This window comes from Eubalaena glacialis, chromosome 17 (assembly GCF_028564815.1).
Source record: "Eubalaena glacialis isolate mEubGla1 chromosome 17, mEubGla1.1.hap2.+ XY, whole genome shotgun sequence".
Lineage (NCBI taxonomy): Eukaryota > Metazoa > Chordata > Mammalia > Artiodactyla > Balaenidae > Eubalaena > Eubalaena glacialis.
The window spans coordinates 4,339,034-4,361,080 of NC_083732.1; the positions used below are offsets into that span (position 1 = coordinate 4,339,034).

At 40.5% G+C, this 22,047-nt stretch overlaps 1 protein-coding gene across 1 annotated transcript in view; it reads left to right on the top strand.

The window, feature by feature from the left end:
• The first annotated feature begins 15,664 nt into the window (after positions 1–15,664).
• Positions 15,665–22,047, top strand: part of LOC133077441 (signal peptidase complex subunit 2-like) — a 31,233-nt gene continuing 24,850 nt past the window's right edge. The window contains 2 exon segments of the mRNA XM_061172249.1: positions 15,665–15,741; positions 15,743–16,401. Of these exon segments, the coding sequence (XP_061028232.1) occupies positions 15,680–15,741; positions 15,743–16,401 (721 nt within the window). The 5' untranslated portion in view covers positions 15,665–15,679.

Sequence of the window (22,047 nt, forward strand, 5' to 3'; positions counted from 1 at the left end):
CCTGTGGGATGTCTTTCCAAACCCCTGTTCCATCAGATATGCCCACCTGGCTGGTGGTTCCTGATGAAAGACATGAGTGGAACTTGAAGACAGGTTTCTAGTTTGAAACCTGTGCCCTAGGGAGCGAGGGAGCCCAGAAGACCTTGGCTTCCCAGCTGTCTGAGCCCCTGGGCTGTACATTGCTACTTGATGGGTTTAAATCATAATCCCCTGCTTCTGGCCTCCTGGGTAAGCGGCTCCTCACCCGTCCTTCTCAGTCATTACAAAGACTTCAAAACAAGCCTTTATCTTAAAGCAGTACTGACTAGTCCTAACATTGTCACTAGATTTACATTTGACAGAAATAAGACTAATTGTACTGAGTTCTTCCTTTGTGCCGGCTACTCTTCTAAGTACTTTGGATGTATTAAGCTTTTAACCTGTAAAACAATTACATAATTCAAGCACTATTAATATTCCCTTTATGTGATGTGGAAACTCATGTATAATTAAGTTAAATACCTTGCTCTTGATGATAAAATACAGCTAGAAGGTAAACAAGCCAAAGTTTGAATTCTGACACTAAATCTAACCCTAATCCAACCCTAACCCTAAACCTAAATCTAAACAAGACTCTAACCCTAACCCTAACCCACTGTCTTCAGAAACTTCACTCTTAGACACTATGCTATAGTGAACTATTATTTGGGCACTAGTGAAATCACTCCATACCAAAAAAAAAAAAAAAAAATGCATGGGGATTACTATCTGGTGAAAATGATAATATAATTTATTAAATACAGTGATGGTTTCATGAGTAACTAAATGTTATGGCTTTGGGCTAGTGACTTGAAGAAAATATTTAAAAGGTGTATTTGTCATTTATGCCTATGTTCCTCATAGTTTTCAGGTAGAAAATGCTCCATTATGACTAAAAGATGATGCATGTGCAAGAGTAACGGAAATGGGATTTTCATTTTTAAAGTTGCATTACCATTCTCAAAAAAAAGTTCTCTTTTCTTGTAAGACTTGATCTTGCTTCAAAGATGCTAGTAAGCAGTAACTATATTTTATCATTGAAATAAAGTGCTGTCAAAATATTAAATTAGTTACATAGCAAGCCAGCTACTGAGCACGCAAATATTAGGTCTGTTTCACCCCAAAGATTGGCAAGGTGCAAAGGAGAGTGGAAAACATCAACATTCAAATGGATTTGCCATGAACTGAAAGCTCATTTAGAAAATGATAGATTCTTTCCCCTTGTGAGCCAAACACCAGCTGTAGGGTCAATGGAAATTAAATTTCACATTCAGTTTTATATTCAAACACAGTAAGAATGAAAATCAAATTCAGGAGCCATAAATAGGCCAGGTAAATAAGGCAAAGAATACATTTCAGTGATGCTGTCCATCCCCAGGACTTTTGCCCCAAGAATGATTAGAAGAGGTCATTACACATCAAATATGTGCTTAGTATCTGCTTGTTGACTGAATGAAGGAAATAAGTCATCACAGTTGATCTGCACGTTTGAATAGGTTGAGAGAGAGAGCCTTCAAGATACTGATGAACCATATCATAGCATTTTAGCTAAGCTGTGTCTTCCAGGAGCATATAGCAAGGATAATATACTTTTAATGTATTTGGGATTTTTTTCTCAACCGACAGAGACATAAATTTGCTTCATCTCGTTAAAGAGCCTAAACATGTTAAAAAAAATCACTCTTTGATAACAAATTCTCTCCAAAGTAAGATTTATTTAGGAATAGGGATTGGACTCTACATTTGGTAACTGTGGTCATCTATGTAAGCTGATCAGCTTGTTTAAGTTGATAAAACTTCCCGTGGAAAGGGGGCAAGAGTGCCAACAGCACATTGTAACCTTTCCAGCCTTTGCTCCCTATAATAGTAGAGGGACCATTGAGCGTGTCTACCTACAGCACTTAGGGGCTAACTCAATCCAATTGCCGTTACTTGTTTCTTCTTTCACATGGACTGAATAATAAACTTACTGGGTGTTGAAGTTGGGCTGGGTGCCTTCATACACATATGTGACAGAATATACAACTGTTCATGTTACTCTCTTGCTTAAACCCTTTCATTGGACCGAAACTGAGAGGCAGGTTCCCTCTCGGGGCTCATGATGACATTCCAGGCCTGAGAGCCGACACTAAACTAGAGAGAAAGTGACCGAGCTAAGATAAATTTTGAAGGAAAAAAAGAATTTTTACCTGTAAATTAAAAATGGTGGTGTGATAGGATAGGACCATTGATAAAAATGGTGGTATTGGGGTGGGGGAGATTTATGGGCAAGGATTACAAGTTAGATTTTATGTTCACTTGAGTTGAAGGTGAAGGTAAAACAGACAAGTCGAAAACTAAGTAAGGCCTTAAAAATGTGAAGCTAGAATATATTGGACAGGCCAGGGCTGAGGTTATCACGTGAGAATGCTGGACAAGAAAATAAGTTCAGGTGCGAAAAAGGCAGCAAGAATAGATTTGGCAGAAGGATTCATAAGAAAATTCATAGGAAAATCAAAGAGGTACAGTTGACGTCATTAATGATGCAGTAAATCATAAATCACAGGAAAAAAATATGGAGTCAAAGAGGGTGATTTTTGAGACATCCTAAAAAGTTTATTTTCAGTCTTAACCAAGTTCAATGGCTTTATCCTCTTCTCTGATATGTCTTTCCTCTGGCTGGAGTTGGTATGACTTCACTCAACCATATCCCTGCATTAGAATGTGTGGATATTTTGAGAAACAGCTCGAGTGGGAATTAGCAATTTAAGTCTTTGGATTAAATATTATCCTATTTCTTTATTTATCTTTTCAAAAGTAAATGGGACTTCCCTGGTGGTCTAGTGGTTAAGACTCCACGCTTCCATTGCAGGGGACAGGGGTTCGATCCCTGGTCGGGGAACTGAGATCCTGCATGCCACTCAGCACGGCCGAAAAAAATTTTTTTTAATTAAATTAAATTTTTAAAAAAGTAAATCCTCTTAGATGGTGAAATCTACTAGGTGATTAACATTTTAGTGGAAATTAATTTTTCAGATTTTTTTTTTTGATGGTAGAAAGAAACATTGGTGCAGACGAGGGTGCTGAAATGGAGGCGACCCCACGGAGTCTGGAGTGGATGACAAACGTGGGCCCCGTGTGAGCACTGTGCCCGCCAGCTCCCACCCCGCCGAGGCGGCCGCTTTGATGGGAGGCTGTGTAGGGCACCTGCAAGGTGGCCTTTCAGCACCTCCTCGGGGCTCCTTTCACACCTGCCCTGGGGGTGGACACTGCTCCCAGCCCCGTTCCCTCCCTCTGACCTTTCAATTCCACGACTTTGGAGTTGGGTTGCCCAGGGCTTGCAGCCTAAGTAAACGCTCCCCTGCAGGCAGGGGAGCAGGGATGACGCTGAGATAGTCTTGGTCAAACCCCACTTGCCTGTCGGGACATTAGCCTCAGAGGGATCACCGTCCAGATTATCACACCGCACTTGACTATAGAGGCCCTTCCCTGTGCCAGCCTGGGGGTAAACGACTGGGCAGGCAGACCGCACTTCGGCAGCCAGCTGCCCTCTGGGCTCTGACTCCAAGCCCCAGCTCCCGTGGAAACCAAGTCTCGGGGGAGGACTCTTTCCAGACAAAGGGGTAACTTGGTGGGCATGCTGTTCAAAGGGGCTGGTTTTAAAATAAGTTAATCTGCTTTCCATGAACAAAAAAGTACCAGGGCCAAACTGGTCCTTTTATGACTTAATCCACTACCTTTTCTTCCTGACTGCTTCACATTTTGTGAGTTCTCTCAGAGTTCAAGTTGCCGCTCAGTATTCTGGAAAAGGGAAGGAACACGCCTTATATAGTATTCAGGAGTCTTTTGATAAATATGGCCATTGTAAAGGATTATCATCTTGGCTGCTCCTGCCTGAATTGTCCTGCGACACATGGAGAGTTGTTCCATGCTATGGATCAACACAGCGTCCTCTCTCTCTGGGTTATGACTTCGATGACAGGTCCTCCCCCCATCTCCCCCTTAATATGTATTTTCTCCCTTCATCCTAAAATGTTTTGAGCTATCGCAGGGTGTTTCTCCTGAGTTATTTCCATGTATGTCATACCTACTTGAGAGTTACTAAAACAGCCATTCTAAAACATAATTGTTTGTTTATCCCCCCAAACTCCAAAAAAGCTTATGATCTTAAAAAACAAAACAAAACAAAACCTTACTACAGCATCAGTATGATCACGCAACAAATAACCTCTTAAATATACATAAAAACTATAAATCACTCTTCTCCTTACATCTGAAAAATAATAGATTAAAAATGTATTCTTCTCCCTCAAAAACAACCTAATGACACAGGAACATTTATTTTTCTTTGCTCCTCAAATCTGTCTTTTAGTAGCTGAGAGCAGATGAAATCTTTTATCACTATATTTAGACGTCAACCAGGCAGGTTGGTGCCATGGCAACAGCTGCACAAAGAAATGTTAGCAGCAGAGACTCTGGCGGGCTGGGAGAGGTGCTTACTTAGTGCTGCTCGAGTGGATTAAAGATACGGCTTGGCCAAGGCCACGTGCCTGGCTTCTCTTGTGTCCCTGAAACAAGGGAGGCACATAAGTGCCACTGTCACCTGGTATCACTGAAGTCCAAGAAATGGCTGAAGGGTGGATGCAAACAAGCCTCTGTGCTTTAGTCCCCTCATCTGGATCCAGGCTCCTCGGATCCCCAGTAATGCTGCCTTGGCCTCAAAAAATCCTATTAGCCTCGAGTCCCAGGATTGCTCTAGATGATCTCTTTATAATAAGATGCGGATAAAATAAGTTCATTCCCCTGCATTTGTATTCCATGTGATTCCCGCATACTGATCTGAAAGAAGAAATCACCCAGTCAACAGTTCTTATTGGGAGCTTGCCTTTGGCCCGATACTGTTTCAGGTGCTAGAGATGGAGAAACGAAAAACACAAGCAGGGTACGCGTCTTTTCCAGCTTCAATTCACTGGGAGAGAGACGGATGATAATATACGACAGCAAATAACAATAGTAAATAGATAGTAGACATACATTTTAAAATGCCATATGCGCAAGTGATGTGAAAACTACCAGCAAGCCAGTTTTCGCATGACGGGGCTGGGATTGTGGGTGGAGGAAAGACTGCCACTTGAGTTGAGACTTGAGTAACGGGAAGACGGACCACTCAGGACGCAGAGGATGTCTTTCCAGACAGGACAGCAGGGCAAAAGCCATGTTCCAGGAGCAAATACAGATCCAATATTGTTGCAACAGGAGAGCAGCAAATGCCGGGCCTGTGCCAAACCAGCTCATCTAGGCCGTCCCCGGCGCCCTCTTCAGAAGCTCTCACGTCTTCGAGCACCCCTCAAACAGGCCCAGGAGCCCCCAGGAAGTGGTCTCCCCTGAGATCCAAAAGGAAGCGTGCGTGTCTACCAGCAAAGAAAACGGCCTGTTTACCATTTCCTTCTTTCTAGAGAGCTCTCAGCTCACTGCAGCTGGACTAAAGCCCAAAAAGGCACCTACACCCTCAGTGACCATCCAAGATGCAGCTCAAGTGACGCAGCCCCTGCTGGGTGACAAGAGGTGCTGCTAGATGGAGGACCCTCCTCTGGCTTTGTAGCCCCCTCCCATGACTGCTGCTGCTTCCTCCGGGCCTTTATCTTGTGCTCACAGGCACCCAGACGGCCCCAGGCCTCGGCGTTGGGTTGTCACAGTGACAGCTACACCAAAGCCAGGGTGACTATGGAAAAGCTCTTCCTTCATTCTTGGATGGCGCTCTGCTTCCCCAGGCCTTGGTCAGAGCACTTGGCCGGCACCTGGAAGACAGATACCCACCCTATGCTCATCCTTCACCCTCGAGGACCCTCAGCTTCAAGCACCTCAACTTTGTCCTCCTTCGAGGGGAGTTCTTTCTTTCCTTTCCAGGAGGCTTTCTAGCTTCTCATGTGATGGTACCGCTATCGGTCTTCCACAGGTGCAGACAGGCCCACATTTGGGAATGAACGCAGATTGGCTTCAAGGTGGTTCTTTATTTAGGAATATTTAAGTGTTGATCTGTCTTGGACAACTCTCTTCCCAGCACTGCTCAGAAATGCGCATTATATGGGTGAGCTATGTGGACTGAGCCACAGAGTTCCATAACGCTTCTCAGAAACGAATAGAAAGTCACTGGGTGTGAGGACTTTCTCTCCGTGTTTGATTACAGTGGGATTTACGATGATCTGAAGGCTCCACTTCATCACTCTCTCTAGCTTTATTAAGAGGAATTTTAAAAATCTTAGAAGATACGGTTTTGCTGGCAAAAGAAAGGGTCTCTTTTGACCCTTGATCTAATTTCTAGCTAATCTGGTCACAAACGTTTGAGGGGGAAAGAATACAGAAGGCATAGGAATACGGGAAATGGGACCAAAGACAAGCATTTCCTTAGACCAGCCATGCTGCCATATTCTCCATGTCTTAGTGAGGAATGTGAATTAAACACCAAAGAATTAATTCTCTTTAAAAAGAGGATGGAACATGTAGGCAGGGCACATATGGGGCTACAGTTTGGAAATATATTTTTCAGGTTAAAATATAATGTGTTTTGATTCATATAAACTTGCTGTTAAAAATGAGGAAATGGATCTTCTCTTTGAGATACTGACCCTTAAAATAGTGAGAAAACGTACTTTTTCTCACATTTAATAGCAACTGCAGAGAGTCAGGACATTTGGCAACCAGCTCGAGAAGTATTATGGGATACTTACTAAGGGGAAAACACTGTGCTAAGACTTTGCAGTGGTTGAGCCCAACCAAGGGCAGAGGACCATCACTTGTTCATCCACTCAAGGGACATTTATTGACCTTCACTGGGTAGATCACTTCTGAGAGCTGGTATCCAGTTTACCGCAGTGTTAATAACACTTTCCGCAGGGCTTCTTGTGAGAAATAAATGAGGTAAAGTTGCTTAAAAGTACTTGTTAACTTGTTAAATGGTAGGGGATTGGTAATAATTATTTTCCTGTCTTTTCCACCCTTTTCAAGATAAAATACTGACTTGGTGTTTATGACTCTTAAAAAACAAAACAAAAGTCCCAAACACTGGTTTAGTCTTACTTCCTATGACTTTCAAAACTGGACCTCTATTACACCAATGGTGTGTTAGTTTGCTGGGGCTGCCATTAAAAAGTACCACAAACTGGGTGGCTTAAACAACAAAAGTTTATTGTCTCACAGTTCAAGAGGTTAGATGTCCCAGATCAAGGTGTCAGCAGGGTCGGTTTCTCCTAAGAGGGAAGGACTGTTCCAGTCCTCTGTCCTTGGCTTGCGAATGGCTGTCTTCATGTTCACAGGGCATTCTCCCCGCATCTCTGTGTCCAAATTCCCCTTTTTATAAGGATACACCATGTTGACGGGGGCCCACCCTAATGAATTCATCTTAAGTAATTACATCTGCATCGACACTAATTCCAAATGAGGTCACATTCTAAGATGCTGGGGTTAGGACTTCAGCAGGTGAATTTGTCGGGGGTGGGAGGGGTGTAGAGGATAAGGAAGGGGACAATTCAACTTACAACCAGTGGTATTGTTTTACTTGCAGTGTTTGAACACAGGCTGCTCGTTTCAACTCTCTTGCTCTCTCTGTTCTCCTAAAATCTCTTCCTATTGAAATCGTTCTCATCCTTCAAGTCTGATCCAGTGCATACTATCTCCACATCACTTTTCCTGATTTCTCTAACAGGAGTTGACAATTTTTTTGAATCTTAAATGCACTTACTTTACTTTATTTTTAAAATAATTTTACATATTCTAGTGCTTATTTTCTATATCATTTAGCACATAGTACAATTCAATCAATAAATACTTTGAATGAACGAAGGTATTTGTGATGTTTTTTCTTCCTAAGTAGGCTGTAGACTCTCAGAATAAAGGAACATGTTTATACTTATTTTTATAACAAATGCTTTTAACACAGATCCTTATATGTAGGGTGGATGGACGAAGAAAATACTCAAGAGGGAAAGAGGAGGCTCATTTGAGAAAGAACCCCATTCAGACAGGACCCCAAAAGATGACTTTTCCTTAGTAGCTTTTCACAGTACAGGAGCTAGTTCTTAACTTTGAAAACTGATTCCAACAGCACATGGAGAGTGGTTTCATCTTTAAAATAAACACATGCATGAGGTCAATGGATAAAATCAGAGGATCGATTTATTAATTCACAGTGAGAAATGAACTGTCATAAAAGCTGAAGGGCAATGTCTCTTGCTTAGACCTATGTGGGAAGCCAGATATAATCAGAAGTTTGCTGGGTGAGCATGGAGTCAGATCAAGGGAAAATCAATAAGTGATTTAAATATTTAATGACATCAGACTAAGATAGTTTGATGCGTTTTTCTACATAGTCATGATTATCCTGCCAGTGGAATAATATTCTCGAGTCTGTTGGCTAAATGAACAGTCACTAGCAATGTTTGAATCTTGGGCTATTCTTTCTCTGTGTGAACTCGTTATCTTGTTTTATAATCTTCTGGGATCATACCTTCCTTTTAATATCCAAATAAAATTCTTTATGGCTCCCATATAGTGTGACTATACAAAATGCAGTCATTTCTCAAATATTGCTGAGGATTTCTTGTCCTAGTTTCCTAGTTGTTATTCATTAACTCTCACTCCAAACTACTGCTCCTAGGACCCCCTCCCCATCACTTCTTGGCGTCTTACTACTCTCTCTGTACGTTGTTCAATCTCTCACTGGTCTACTTAGTCCCAGCACCTGCATATAATCTTCTCTTTATGCCCCAGAGGAACACTTCACTGTACTGGTTAACTAATTTGCTACATTTTTTTCTGCTACTTTTTAAAATGGTCTCCATTTGGGTGTTTTAAATTAATATGAAGAGACCCCTTGGCTCAGGGGACAGCAGCATCTGGGCAACCACAGACAAGCCCCTTGGGATAGAAGCGTCCCACTGACCCAACTTACTTCGAAATTCTTTAAATGAAGTGTCAAATCATCACAGTAAAAATGTTTCAAATTGACAAAGTATCTTTGAGCTTCCTGCCTAATGCCTTCAGAAGTAGTCAATAGTCCTAGCTTTCCTTTTCATTAGCCATCAGGCTTATGTTCTTCATTTGGTTTCATGGATAATGACACACTTTAAAAATTTTTTTCAACGTGATTTTTTGCAAGGTGCTCTAAAGTTTAGAAGAAACCTCAGCTTTTTTTTTTCTCAAGAGAGTGGTCAATTTATTACAGAATGCTAGGGTTGTTACACACTTTATATTGTAGAGTGAAATCAGTAATAAATGGGCACAACAGTGACTTTGCTTCACTAGTTATTATAAATAGCCTTTTAAAATTTGGGAGGTCTTAGTTTTATTACTAAATCAACTTTTATAATTTTGTAGATGAAAAAATTTGACCTGTCAAGACTAGGCTAGACCGGAGCTCAGGCTAAGCTGCTCCAAACCTGCATCTCCATCCTCTTTCCAGAATGGTACACGTCATACCCAGACTCCCATTTCTCCCCCTTATGTTTTAACATAGATGATCTGTGGCTTTCAAATTGAGCTGGTTGACAGAGCTCAAAATTTCTGTGTTTGACATTTTGCTGTTGGGAGGCGCTGTGCTGTTATGACAGTCGTGTGACTTGAAGTCACACAGACAGAAAGCAGTGGGACCTGGTGGGATAATAATGAGTTGGGGCCAGGCAGAGCATCTCTTAGAGTCCTGACTTGGTAGCCATGGGACACTGGGCAAGTCTCTTAACCGCCCTGAGGCTTAACTTACTTACCTGTCCAATGAGAAATAACACAACTTACAGGGTTATGTAAGCAGTAAAAGTACAGCGTCTAGCATAGTAATAGATGCTTAATAATTAGAAGCCCTTAGTGTTGTTTTTCTATTTTATGTGTCACTTATCACATTTGTGAATTTGGGAAAATTACTTAACCTCTCTGAGTCTCTTTATGCTCAATGGCTAAATGGAGAAAAGAATATCAACCTCACAGGAATGTTATGAGGATTAAATGATAAAAATATGTACAGTGACATTCAATACATACCTGTTCATTTTTCTCTCCCTCTTTTCTCCTGTCAGTAATTTGTTCTGGTTCCTCTGAACCAGTGAACAGTTTAGATTGAACTTTTGATTGGAAGAACTTCATGCTAAGGGCGTTTGTGTCTTCACTTTAGGTGGCATGTCATCTGCCCTTACACTCCAGAAGTGAAAACACTAATGTATTGAGTTGTGGTTTTCTCGATTTTGAAAAAAGCTCCTCTTCCTTTCTGATGAGAGGTCCTGGCATTTAGAACCTTGCATCATAGCAACTCTCACTCTGGGCAGAGTTGGTCAAGGATGCCCCTCTTGGAAAGGCCTACAAGCTCTCAAGTTTATTTCACAGAGAGAGGGGGTTGGAGCTTATGACTCAGCTTCACGCAAAGTCAGCTCTTTTTTTTAGAAGGAAAATTTTGTTGTGCTTCTCCCAGGGTACAGATGAGGATTCCGTCCTTGCTAATCATGCTGGAACCTCGCGCAGGTGGATGTGTTCCGGGTGGAAGCAGTTGTCGGTTCTTTTGCAAACATTGGATGTAGAAAGCAGGCAGGGCTTTGGCATTTGAAAAAGGTGCTGTGAGGGAGACACCCACGAATGCAAGGGAACTGCTATCTGTGGCTCAGACCTGCTCAGGAGCAGGACAGACTACTCGCCAACCACACTAAAAACCACAGGTGGTTTGTTTTTCCTTTTATTAAAATAAAAGTACTCTTATAATAATTATCAATGTGTTAATAATTTTCTAAAACAGTTTTGGGAGAGGAGTGACATAGCCGAGCATCTTTGTTGCTTTTGCCGTCAGAGAGCATCGTAACTGTTTCCAGTTTACGGCCAACATAGACTCAGCATAACAGGCAGAGCTGGAATCAGCAGAGCTTGATTTTATTTCCAATTCTGGAGTTTACTTATTGGAAGAATGTGAAAAAAGGTAATAATACGTACACTCCAACCATAACAAGACTTAGATTCTCAGAGCTGTGGTCACTGAGAGGGAACGTGAGGTTCAGCCGGATGATGTGTGCACGTAAAACTCATCACAAGACCCAGGAGCGTTCACACAGCAGACCATGCTTGCATCTCATCTTGTTTAATTAGGAAATGCAACTGGAAGTTGAAGTCTAGGAATTTATTAGCTCCATTTCATACTGCTTTCAAAAGGTCCCAGGGTGATCTAGTTGCAAACAGCAAAATGCTTTACCTCCTACAGACCTTATGATTTATTTATAAGAAAACAAAAGAAAATATTTTGATACTCACTCTGTGTTATTTCCACAGGTGGTAAGGTGGTCTGCTAGTGTTCGTTAGTATGTGCATTATTGTCTGATTTTTAATTATCTAGCCTTAATTTTATTACTTTTTTGAAAGGAAGTGAATCATTGTCATCTGCTTAGAGCAAATTAAGTTATAGACAATGTGCTATTAAAAATCTTGAATAAGTTTCACAAGTAATTCTTAAGGAGGACAGATACTGAAAATTTGGTCTGAATTATTTTGTGACCTACCAGCACAAACAAGGGCTTTTACTGACTTTACCACCAAATCATAGACGAAAAAGTTGTCTTTTATTGTATACAACTGTATCTTGTTATGATTTAAGTAATTCGTTCGGTATTAGAAGTGTCTGATTAATTCAGATACATCCAAACCAGTGGGAGGAATAATTATGTAAAAGAAGCAGGAATAATCAAAAATGAAAAATTGTGAGTATCTCGTTCTAAAGCTTTTCAAAGTATTTGTTCTAGAACAAGCTAGTTGTGCAGAGCAGTGTCTAGGAGGGAAAAGTTAAGTAGAAAATCACACTGTAGACTTCTCAGTTTAATCCTAACCCAAATTATGCTCAACTGCCTAACCACAAATGCATACATACGCTCGTTATCATGTAGACACGGTTTTGCCAAAACATTCATTTGGATTTCAATCTCCTTTTCCATTAGAAATCCAGGAAAGCAGAAATGTAGATGCCTTGCCACTAAGACACCGATACTGGCAATCAAGTGAGACTTGTACCACTGTCACGGATATTGTGGCAGTCAGTTTCAATCTGGTCACATGTTAGCTGTTGTTATGTGAGAACTGTCCTTTGCAGGAAAGTCTCTTTACATTTTCCTTATGCTACTCAAAAATGGCGATATATTTAGACTATATTATCCAGTCAAAATACACATTTTTATTTATTAGAGCAATTTCTTTTGGGTCTTTATGTTACTGTCTGGTATCAGTTTGGCCCCCAAAAGAAACATAAATTTTCTAAAACAGCTCGTTTCTCCTACATGCCTGTCTTTCTGATTTAAAGTAGGAGCAATATAAACAATGGAAAGAACACTTTCCACTGGGGGTTCTGCTGCCTATAGAAATGCTTGATTGAAACAAAGTAAAATGTATTTCCTTCTCCTGAATTTTTTTTTTTTTTTTTTGGTTATCACAGTTTTCATAATGAAAACAATTTTCTCTTACATTTATTATATCCTGATATAATTTGGTCAGAAAGCACATGGAAAATATGCCTAAAGGTTCAAGAAGAATCAGTTCAAGAATGTGAAAAATTTTGGCTAAATACATCTGATTTGAGGGGATGTCTGCTTCCAGATAGATGGCGTAGAAATACATTTCTGTATTCCTGCCACTAAATACAACTAAAAACCCTGGACATAACATGTATAACAAATATAAGAAGACTCTGAAAGGTGAGAGAAGAAGTCAGGCTGTCTGGGACCATCAGGAGCCAAAGAACAATGCGGAGGTGGAGCCTCTGACTTTTCTTTTTGCCTCATGTGCCGAAGACAGAATGCAGGAGAAGCTAGCAGCCTGGAAATGCCCATGGGCTCAGACCAAAAAAAAAAAAAAGTCCCACTAAAAGTCCTGCTCTCTGGGCTTCCCTGGTGGCGCAGTGGTTGAGAATCTGCCTGCCAATGCAGGGGACACGGGTTCGAGCCCTGGTCTGGGAAGATCCCACATGCCGCGGAGTAACTAGGCCTGTGAGCCACAGCTACTGAGCCTGCGCGTCTGGAGCCTGTGCCCCGCAACAAGAGAGGCCGCGGTAGTGAGAGGCCCGCGCACCGCGATAAAGAGTGGCCCCCAGCTCGCCGCAACTAGAGAAAGCCCTTGCACAGAAACGAAGACCCAACACAGCCAAAAATAAATTAAAAAAAAAAAAAAAAAAAAGAATCCTGCTCTCTCTCTAGCCAAATGACCAGAAAAGGAGAAGTCTAGAAAGACAGAAAATCTTTTAGGCAATAACCACTCTCCTCTGGCCAAACCCCACAGAATGAAGTGCGGCTGCTTCTCCACCACTGCTGTGTCCCAGAGGAGACATTCTCTGGGCTGTAATAAGATGCCCAATCCCATGGACCAGGTGATATCTGACCGTGATGGAATCAAACTAGAAATCAAAAGCAAAAAGTAGGAGGAAAATCTTCAAACTTTTAGAATCCAAGCAACACACTTCTAATTCAGCCATGGGTCAACCAGGAAGTCTGAGGGAAAAACTAAAATTACATTTAAGTGAACAAAAATAAAAACACAGAATAGCAGCAAACTTTGTGGAACACAGGTAAAGCAGTTGCTGAGAGGGAACTTGATAGCATTAAATGCCTACATTAGAAATGAGGAAAAGTCCTAAATCAATCATCTAAGCTTTTACCTAAAGAATCTAGAAATAGAAAATCAAAATGAACCCAAGCAAGCAGAAGGAAAGAAATAATAAAAAGCACAAATCGAGGAAGTTGAAAATGGAAAAAAATATATAGAAAATCAATGAAACAAAAATCTGTTTATTTGAGAAGTCAATAAAATTATCAAATAAGAGTGATAAAGAACAAAAAGATAGAAGACACAAATTAATAATGCCAGGAGTGAAGCATAGAGTATCACTACAGACCCTACTTCAAAAAAATGTAATAAGAAAACACTGTACACAACCATAAATACACAAATTTGACAACTTAGATGAAATGGACCTATTCCTCCAAAGCATGAACTACTACAACTTACCCAATGTGAACTAGATAATTTGAATAGCTCTGCCGCTATTAAGGAAATTGTATTTGTAATTAAAAACCTTCCAAAAAAGATATCTCCAGACCAGACGTTTTCACTAGAGAAGTCTATGAAACATTTAAAGGAAAATTAGCTCCAATGCTACACAATATCTTCTAGAAAATAAAAGAGGAAACACTTGCGAATTCATTTTATGAAGCTAGTGTTATCCTGATACCAAAACCAAAGACAGTACAAAACAAAACAAAACAAAACAAAAAGCATTATAGACCAATAGCACTCATGAATATAGACCAAAAAATCCCTAATAAAACATTAGTAAATATAATTCAGCAATATATAGAAAGAATTTTATATCTTGGTCAAATGAGATTTATTCCAGGAATGCTAGGCTGATTCAATATTTAGAAGGCAATAAGGCAGTCCACCAATATTAACACAAAAATCATGTAATCCTAGCAATTGATGCAGGAAAATCATTTGACAAAATTCAACACTAATTCATGATTGAAATCTCAGAAAACTAGGAACAGATGGTAAGTTCTTCAGCTTGACAAAGAACAGCTACAAAAAACCTGCAACTAACATGATATTTAATGGCAAAAATTTGAATGCTTTCTTCCTAAGGTCAGGAAAAAGCAAGGATGACCGTTCTCATCACTGTTATCAAACGTAATATTAGAAGTTCTAATCACTTCATATGGCAAGAAAAAGAAATACAGATGTACAAATTGGAAAGGAAGTGGGTAAAACCCTCCTTATTCATGGATGGCATGATTTTATATGCAGAAAACCCCAAGGAATCTACAAAAAAAATTTAGAATAATTGAATTCAGCAAGGTCACAGGATACAAGATCAACAGATGAAAAACAATTGTATTCTATATGCTAGCAATGAACATGTGCAGGCTGAAATTAAAAATATAATACCATTTGCAATACCTCCCAAAACAGTAGGAACATACATATGTGTAAACCTAACAAAACATGTATAAGACTGACTTGCTGAAAACTACAAAACACTGATGAAAAAAAAGCAAAGAAGATATAAATAAATGGGGAGAAATATCTGTTCATACACTGGAAGACTCTACATAATAAAGAAATCAATTCTCCCTAAACTGATATACTGGTTTAGTGCAATTCCTATCAAATTCAGAGCCAGATTTTTTTGTAGATATAGAAAATATTATTCCAAAATAGTATATGGAAAGGCAAAGGAACTATAGTAGTTAAAACAATTTTGAAAAAGAAGGAGAAGGTGGGAAGAATCAATCTACCCAGTTTTAAGTCTTATTATGTAGTTACAGTAATCAAGACTGAATAGTTTTGGTGAAGGACAAACACATAGTCAGTGGAAGAGATTAGAGGATGAAGTAATAGCCCCACACAAAGACACCCAACTGATTTTTAGTAAGGGTGCAAAAGTGATGCAGTGAAGGAAGGAAAGCCTTTTCAACCAATGGCATTGTAGCAATTAGACACCCAGAAGCAAAAACTTCATGATCTAGAGTTGCGCTAAGAGTTCTCACATGTGAAAAACCTGATCCATAAAAGAAAAAAAAAAAGGTAAATCAAAGTTTAAAATTTTTGCTTTGCAGAAGACCCTGTTAAGACGATGAAAAGGGGACAAGTAGGAAGGGAGGGAGATGCAGAGGCAAGCTAGATGGCAGCGGCAGCTGCTCAGGGCGGGAGAAGCGGTGGTGGCAGTAGTAGGGCTGGCGGTGGCCAGCTGTGAGACAGGCGGTAGCCACAGCAGCTTGCTGGACAAGCGGAAGATTGACGATAAGCCTGTAAAAACTGACAAATGGGATGGATCAGCTGTGAAAAATTCTTTGGATGATTCTGCCAAAAATGTACTTCTCGAAAAGTACAGGTGTGTGGAGAATTTTGGTCTAATTGACCGTCGCCTCACCATCTGTACCATCTCCTGTTTCTTTGCCATAGTGGCTTTGATTTGGGATTATATGCACCCCTTTCCAGCGTCCAAACCTGTTTTGGCTTTGTGCGTTATATCCTATTTTGTGATGATGGGGACCCTGACCATTTATACCTCATACAAGGAGAAGAGCATCTTTCTCATGGCCCAAAGGAAAGATCCCACAGGGATGGATCCTGATGACATTTGGCAACTGTTGTCCAGTCTCAAAAGGTTCCATGACAAATACACTCTGAAGCTGACTTTCATCAGTGGAAGAACAAAGCAGCAACGGGAAGCCAAGTTCACCAAGTCCATTGCTAAGTTTTTTGACCACAGCGGGACACTGGTCATGGATGTGTATGAGCCTGAAATATCCAGGCTTCGTGACAGTCATGCCACTGTAAGAAAAATAAAAAAGCCGCTTCTAAGAGCAGCCATCTTTTGGCTGGATCATGCTGAATTAAGGGGTGAGGGAGAAAGAAACAGAGAACTTCATATGGATAAAGTAAGAAATGTAAAAAATGCCATTTTGTCTTGAAATTTTAGTCCATTCTGGATAAATACAATTTTCTAGCTCAGTTATGAGAAGTTGTAGCTCTGATATCTAGCTATAGCCTCTTTGGTCTGCTGATTGCATTGTTTTGATTTGCTTTTCTGGAAAAGCATTTTTGCTAAAAGCTGTACGGACTTTCTCCTCCATACCTAGTAGTACTTTATATAGTATAGCTTTGTGCCGTGCAGCATTTGAAGACTCAGTTTTTAAAACTGTTAACCTGTTGCTGACTTTATTGTGCTAATTCCCATTTCAACAGCTGTTTCCCTTAATTCAGGATACAACTTCTTGTGTATGACAGTTTTCCTTCACACACCATTTTTGTGGGTGTGTATATATCTGACTTGGGGAGAATTGGGGGAAAAAACCACAGCTTTTTAATTTGTTTAAAAGAGACTTTCTGCCTGCTACATTTTGTGCTCTTAACCAATTAAAGAAGCCAATGGCATTTTTAGTTTTATCTTGCCTATGCTTTCCACTAGTATATCCCTGTTGATTTGTTTGTGCCCTTTATTAACTGCCATTTTCTAAAATTTTTTTCAATAAAACAAAAGAAGATGTGAAAAAAAAGACAATGAAAAGATAAGCTACAGACTGAAAAGATACTTGCAAACCGTGTATCTGTTAAAGGACTAATATCTAGACTATAGAGAACTCTCAAACTCAACAGTAAAAAACAAACAAAAAATCCAAATAGAAAATGCAAATCACATGAAGAGACATTTTATTGAAGACAATATATATGGAGAGCAAGTAAGGACATAAAAGGTGTTCAACATCACTAGCCATTAAGACTACAATGAAATATCACTGCACAGTTGTTAGAATAATTAAAATTAAAAAACAGTGACAATACCAAATGCTGGTGAGGACACAGAGAAACTGGATCTCTCTTACATTGCTGGTGGGAATGTAAAATGGTCCAGTCGTGTTGGAAATCAGTTTGACAGTTTGCTAAAAAAAAAAAAAACTAGACATGCACTTCCCATATGACCCAGCAATTGCCCTTCTGGACATTTATTTATGAGAAATTAAAACTATGTCCACACAAAAACCCATATATTCTTGTTCATAGCAGCTTTATTTGAAATAGCTCCAAACTGGAAACAACAAAAATGTCCTAAACTAGGTGAAGAGTTAAACAAACCCGTTCCATGGAATACCAACCTGCAATACAAAAGAATACACACAAATAAAAAGAAATGGAACAACTTGGAGACATCTCAAGGACATTATGCCAAGTGAGTAAAATCCAGTATAAAAAAGCCACTGTGTCATTTCCTGTATGATTCCATTTGTATAACATTCTCACAATGACAAAACTATGGAGTTGGAGAACAAATTAATGCCGGGGCTTAGGGATGCTTGGGAGGAGGGAAATGAGCGTGACCACAAAGGGTGCCACACGGGAGAACTTTGTGGGTAGATTAGTTGCATGTCTTGATTGTGGTGGTGATGACATGAATCTACACATGCAGTAACGGGACAGGACCGTCCCCACACTTCACACCAATGTCAGCTTCCTAGTTTTGATATCATACTCTACGCAAGAGGTGACCAGTGGTGGGGGGCACTGAGTGAAGGTACACAGGTCCTCTCTGTGCTAGCTTTGCAATTTCTTACAAATCTATAAATATTTCAAAACAAAAAGTTTTTTAAAAATTCCTAATCTGGCTCTGATGTTCTAAGGAAGTCGCTGTATATTTGACACCCTGTGTCACAGAATCAAGGAGCCCTTTAAGTACATGTGATCTTTTTACTGAGAAGCCGGTCCCATCAGGTGGTAATTTAGATCACTGCCTTCTCGGCTCTGATACCCTTGACGTAGGAATGATCAATAAAGTCCTACTTGCACTGAAGAGTTTGGGAACCTCTGTTTCTTCATCATTTTAAAATGCAGAAGAAAGCAACAATGGATACTTTTAGTCTTCTATAAATAAAACACTTCCTCTTTCTTTTAATGGAGACAGATGGATTGAGTCCTTGCTGAATGGCCATTAAGGGAAGCTCTGTCTGGTATATCTCTAGATGCTCAGAAGATGATACATAATTCTGGAGCTAGTACCATCTAGTAGACATTTTTCTCAAAGCACTCCATTTTTTAATGTTTAAAAATTCCTGAAAAGCCATGCATTAATCCCAGATTTAATAGTAATTAAACTGAAATTCATTTAGTTTTTGTTTTAGGATTAGTATAACTAAAGGAAGCTTATTTTTTACACACTTCAAGCTTTTCTTATGATGCATAGCTAAATGGTATTTGGCAAGTCGCTCTGTTTCACGTCCTTCAATATCCTTTGGTGCTTTCTGGTGCCGGTGGAGGAGGCAGCCCAAATCATAAACCTGAAGAAGACCTGACACATCACCCGGCCCAGACGGCTTGAAACGATGGCCAACAAGTGTTCACTCTTGGAACATGACTCTTTTTTATTGGAGTTCGAATGTCTTTTGACTGAGCACAAGATATCCCGTCGGCCACAGCCCAAACCAGGCTCTCTGGTCACCTCCATTTTCCCAGGATACATCCCCTGCTGGGAATTTGCATGTGAGACTCTTCTTCCTTGTGTATCACTCACATAGGTGAAGAAACAGAGAAGAGAGGCCAGAGGATTTACTTTATCAAGGTCACAAAGCTAATTCACTGCATAGCTGGACCTTGCCTCAGTCTTTCCAATCCTCACGTACTCCACTGTCCTGTACACCCCGCAGGCATTTAAAAAAAAAACAGGTCCTGGGGAGAGAGCCAGAAACCCCAAAGGTACAGAAGAATTTCTCTGTGTGTCCAGCAACGCTCAAAGCGGCAGCCCAGCAGGGATCCAGGCCAAGTTCAAAGTGATCTCCTGTCGCATACCGTGGATCAGACTCTACTGCTAGAAACAGCCCGCATCTCTGTCCTCTCTCTCCCCGCCCCACTCCCAGTCCAAATTGATTTTGTGCTTCCTGTTTTTCTGTGCTTGACAAAGAAAGCAGAAGTAACATGCTGTCAGTGGAGAGTTGCCAAAAAAGCCAAGTGGCCTTTAAAAAAAATCACTTGCTTCAAATTTCCAACAGCAGTTCAAAGTCCCCTTTCAAGCAGACACTGCATTATGCTAATAATATGCTAAATCATTAAGGTCTTCCGATTTGTCTATTGATTAAGTAGAACGGCATGGCAGAGAGGTATTGGTGCTAGAAGCATCAACCCGCCCTCGGTGTGTTCTTCAGCAGGCAACTCTGGTCTACACGTTACACTAACTCTGAGGTACTGTATGTCATAAGCCATTTCATCATACACCGAGATGGTCTTTTGGGAACATTGGCATTCTAGAAAAATTGAGAAAATACAGGCCACATCAAAAATAATATTAATAATTATTTATCATCTATTGAGTGGTTTCCCTGAGCTAGAAACAGTGCTGGGAATTTTACCTGTATCATCGCTAAGATGTCAAAGCTATCCATAGGGATTATTGTCTCCTTCGTACATTTGGTGGAATTGAGACTCAGAAAGGTGAAGTCGCTCTGCTAAACTCCCTCGGTTGGTCATGGCCATTATCAGGATCTGGACCAGACCCCAGCTGAGGGGAAGTACGTGTCTACCTTAGGAATAACTCAGATTTCCCCGGATCAGCTCTCTCTCTTTGACCTCGGGGGTATGGAGACAAGGAGTTACCAGTCTGGGGTCTTCAACTTCTAGTAAAGCGAGTTGTCCTCCAGTTGGTGACCAGGTAAGGGAACATTGGAGGCGGAGTGGGAGTGGGTGCAGCACCACGGGGCCCCCCGTGAAGTGGTAACGAACATGTAATTCAGACACACACCCGGCACCACCCAGAGCCTTGTGCACACTTATTGGAGATGCGGGCACACCTACCTCTAGTGCAAGTCTCCTGGGAGCTGGCAGAGGGGAGGTGTGTGTGCGGGGGATGGAAAAAACTGGGATTGGCAGTGTGTACATGTCATTCCCAACTCCCTAACTACCCCTTCCTCCCACCCTTCCCCCCGGTAACCATAAGTTCCTTCTCTAAGTCTGTGAGTCTGTTTCTGCTTTGTAAATAAGTTGATTTGTATCCTTTTTTTTAGATTCCGCATATAAGTGGTATCATATGATATTTGTCTTTCTCTGTCTGACTTACTTCGCTCAGTATGATAATCTCTAGGTCCATCCATGTTGCTGCGAATGGCATTATTTCATTCTTTTTAATGGCCGAGTAATATTCCATTGTATATATGTACATCACACTGCTATATTTAAAATGGGTAACCAACAAGGACCTACTGTATAGCACAGGGAACTCTGCTCAGCATTATGTAACAATCTAAATGGGAAAATTAATTTGAAAAATGATACCTGTAAATGTATGACGGAATCACTTTGCTGTACACCTGAAACTAAAACAACATTGTTAGTCAACTATACTCCAACATAAAATAAAAAGTTAAAAAAAAAAACAAACTGGGATTAGGAGGCTTGCTTGGGCACCTAGTAAATAGAATTTCCAAAACCATAGATCATTTTTAAAAGGCTACATAAATTACAGAGTGGTTTTCAAGTTGAGATCCATGGCGATGTCTTAACAGACAGGAGGCTGAAGAAAGGGGTCAGGTTGGAGACTGGACTTGAAACAGACCCACGCTGGGTCCCCGACCTCTACAAGCAGAGCAGTGTTGGTGGCTCTTTGCAGATGGAGACAAAGTGCAAGCTTTGTCCTTTAAAGGGAGTGCTCCTTGGGGGACAAGCTCTGAAATAGGAATTGAATTGGCCTGAAATATTTGGAAACAAATCACAGATTAAGTAAAGACACATTCAGAATTTTCCCATTTATTTGTACTCTTGAACCACTCAGATCCCTTTCTGTCTTTCTCTGTCTCTGTCTCTCTCTCCTATTAATGTGATCCTACCACTCACCCAGGCTACGAACCTCCTTCTACATTTCGCCTTCTTCGCAGAGCACAGCACACTGGAACCATTACTCCATCTCCATTCACACATCTCCTGGATCAGCTTTCTGTCAGACAAAGGGACGATCTTTGTATTCCACCCAGTAATTAATAGCAACATTCTTTCAGCCATCAGGGACTACGAGTTTTCTCACTGCCTTTTCTAGAATATTATGCTCTGAGCTTCAAAGAGCCTCTCTCATTTTTATGGTATTTTTCATCTTTAATACCTCTTTCTCATCCAGGTCTTCACTTCTTATGCAAGGCTCGTTCTTTCTGCATGTAAGTCCGCTCTCTCTCCTGCTTCTACCCCAAACTGTTCTGTTACTATGCTCTGGGCTCTGTTCAAAGTCTTTCTAAAATATCAGTTTCCTCTTCTTTCCTTTTTTCTTTCCTCATAACACGATTTACCTAAAGCATTTAGAAATAAAATTTCAAGATTTTTCCCCAGAATTGACTCTCATGAGCTATTTTCCCTAGAGAAGAACAAGGTACCATCAAAATTAGATAGAAAAATCTAGCGTTGTTTTTCCTTCAGTTCAAGAAACCTTTGGTTGTGTGCCTGCTACTTGCTAAGTCACGTGCGGGGCACACAGAGCCGCATAACGCAATTAACCTCTCAGCGCCAGAGACTGTCCCGTCA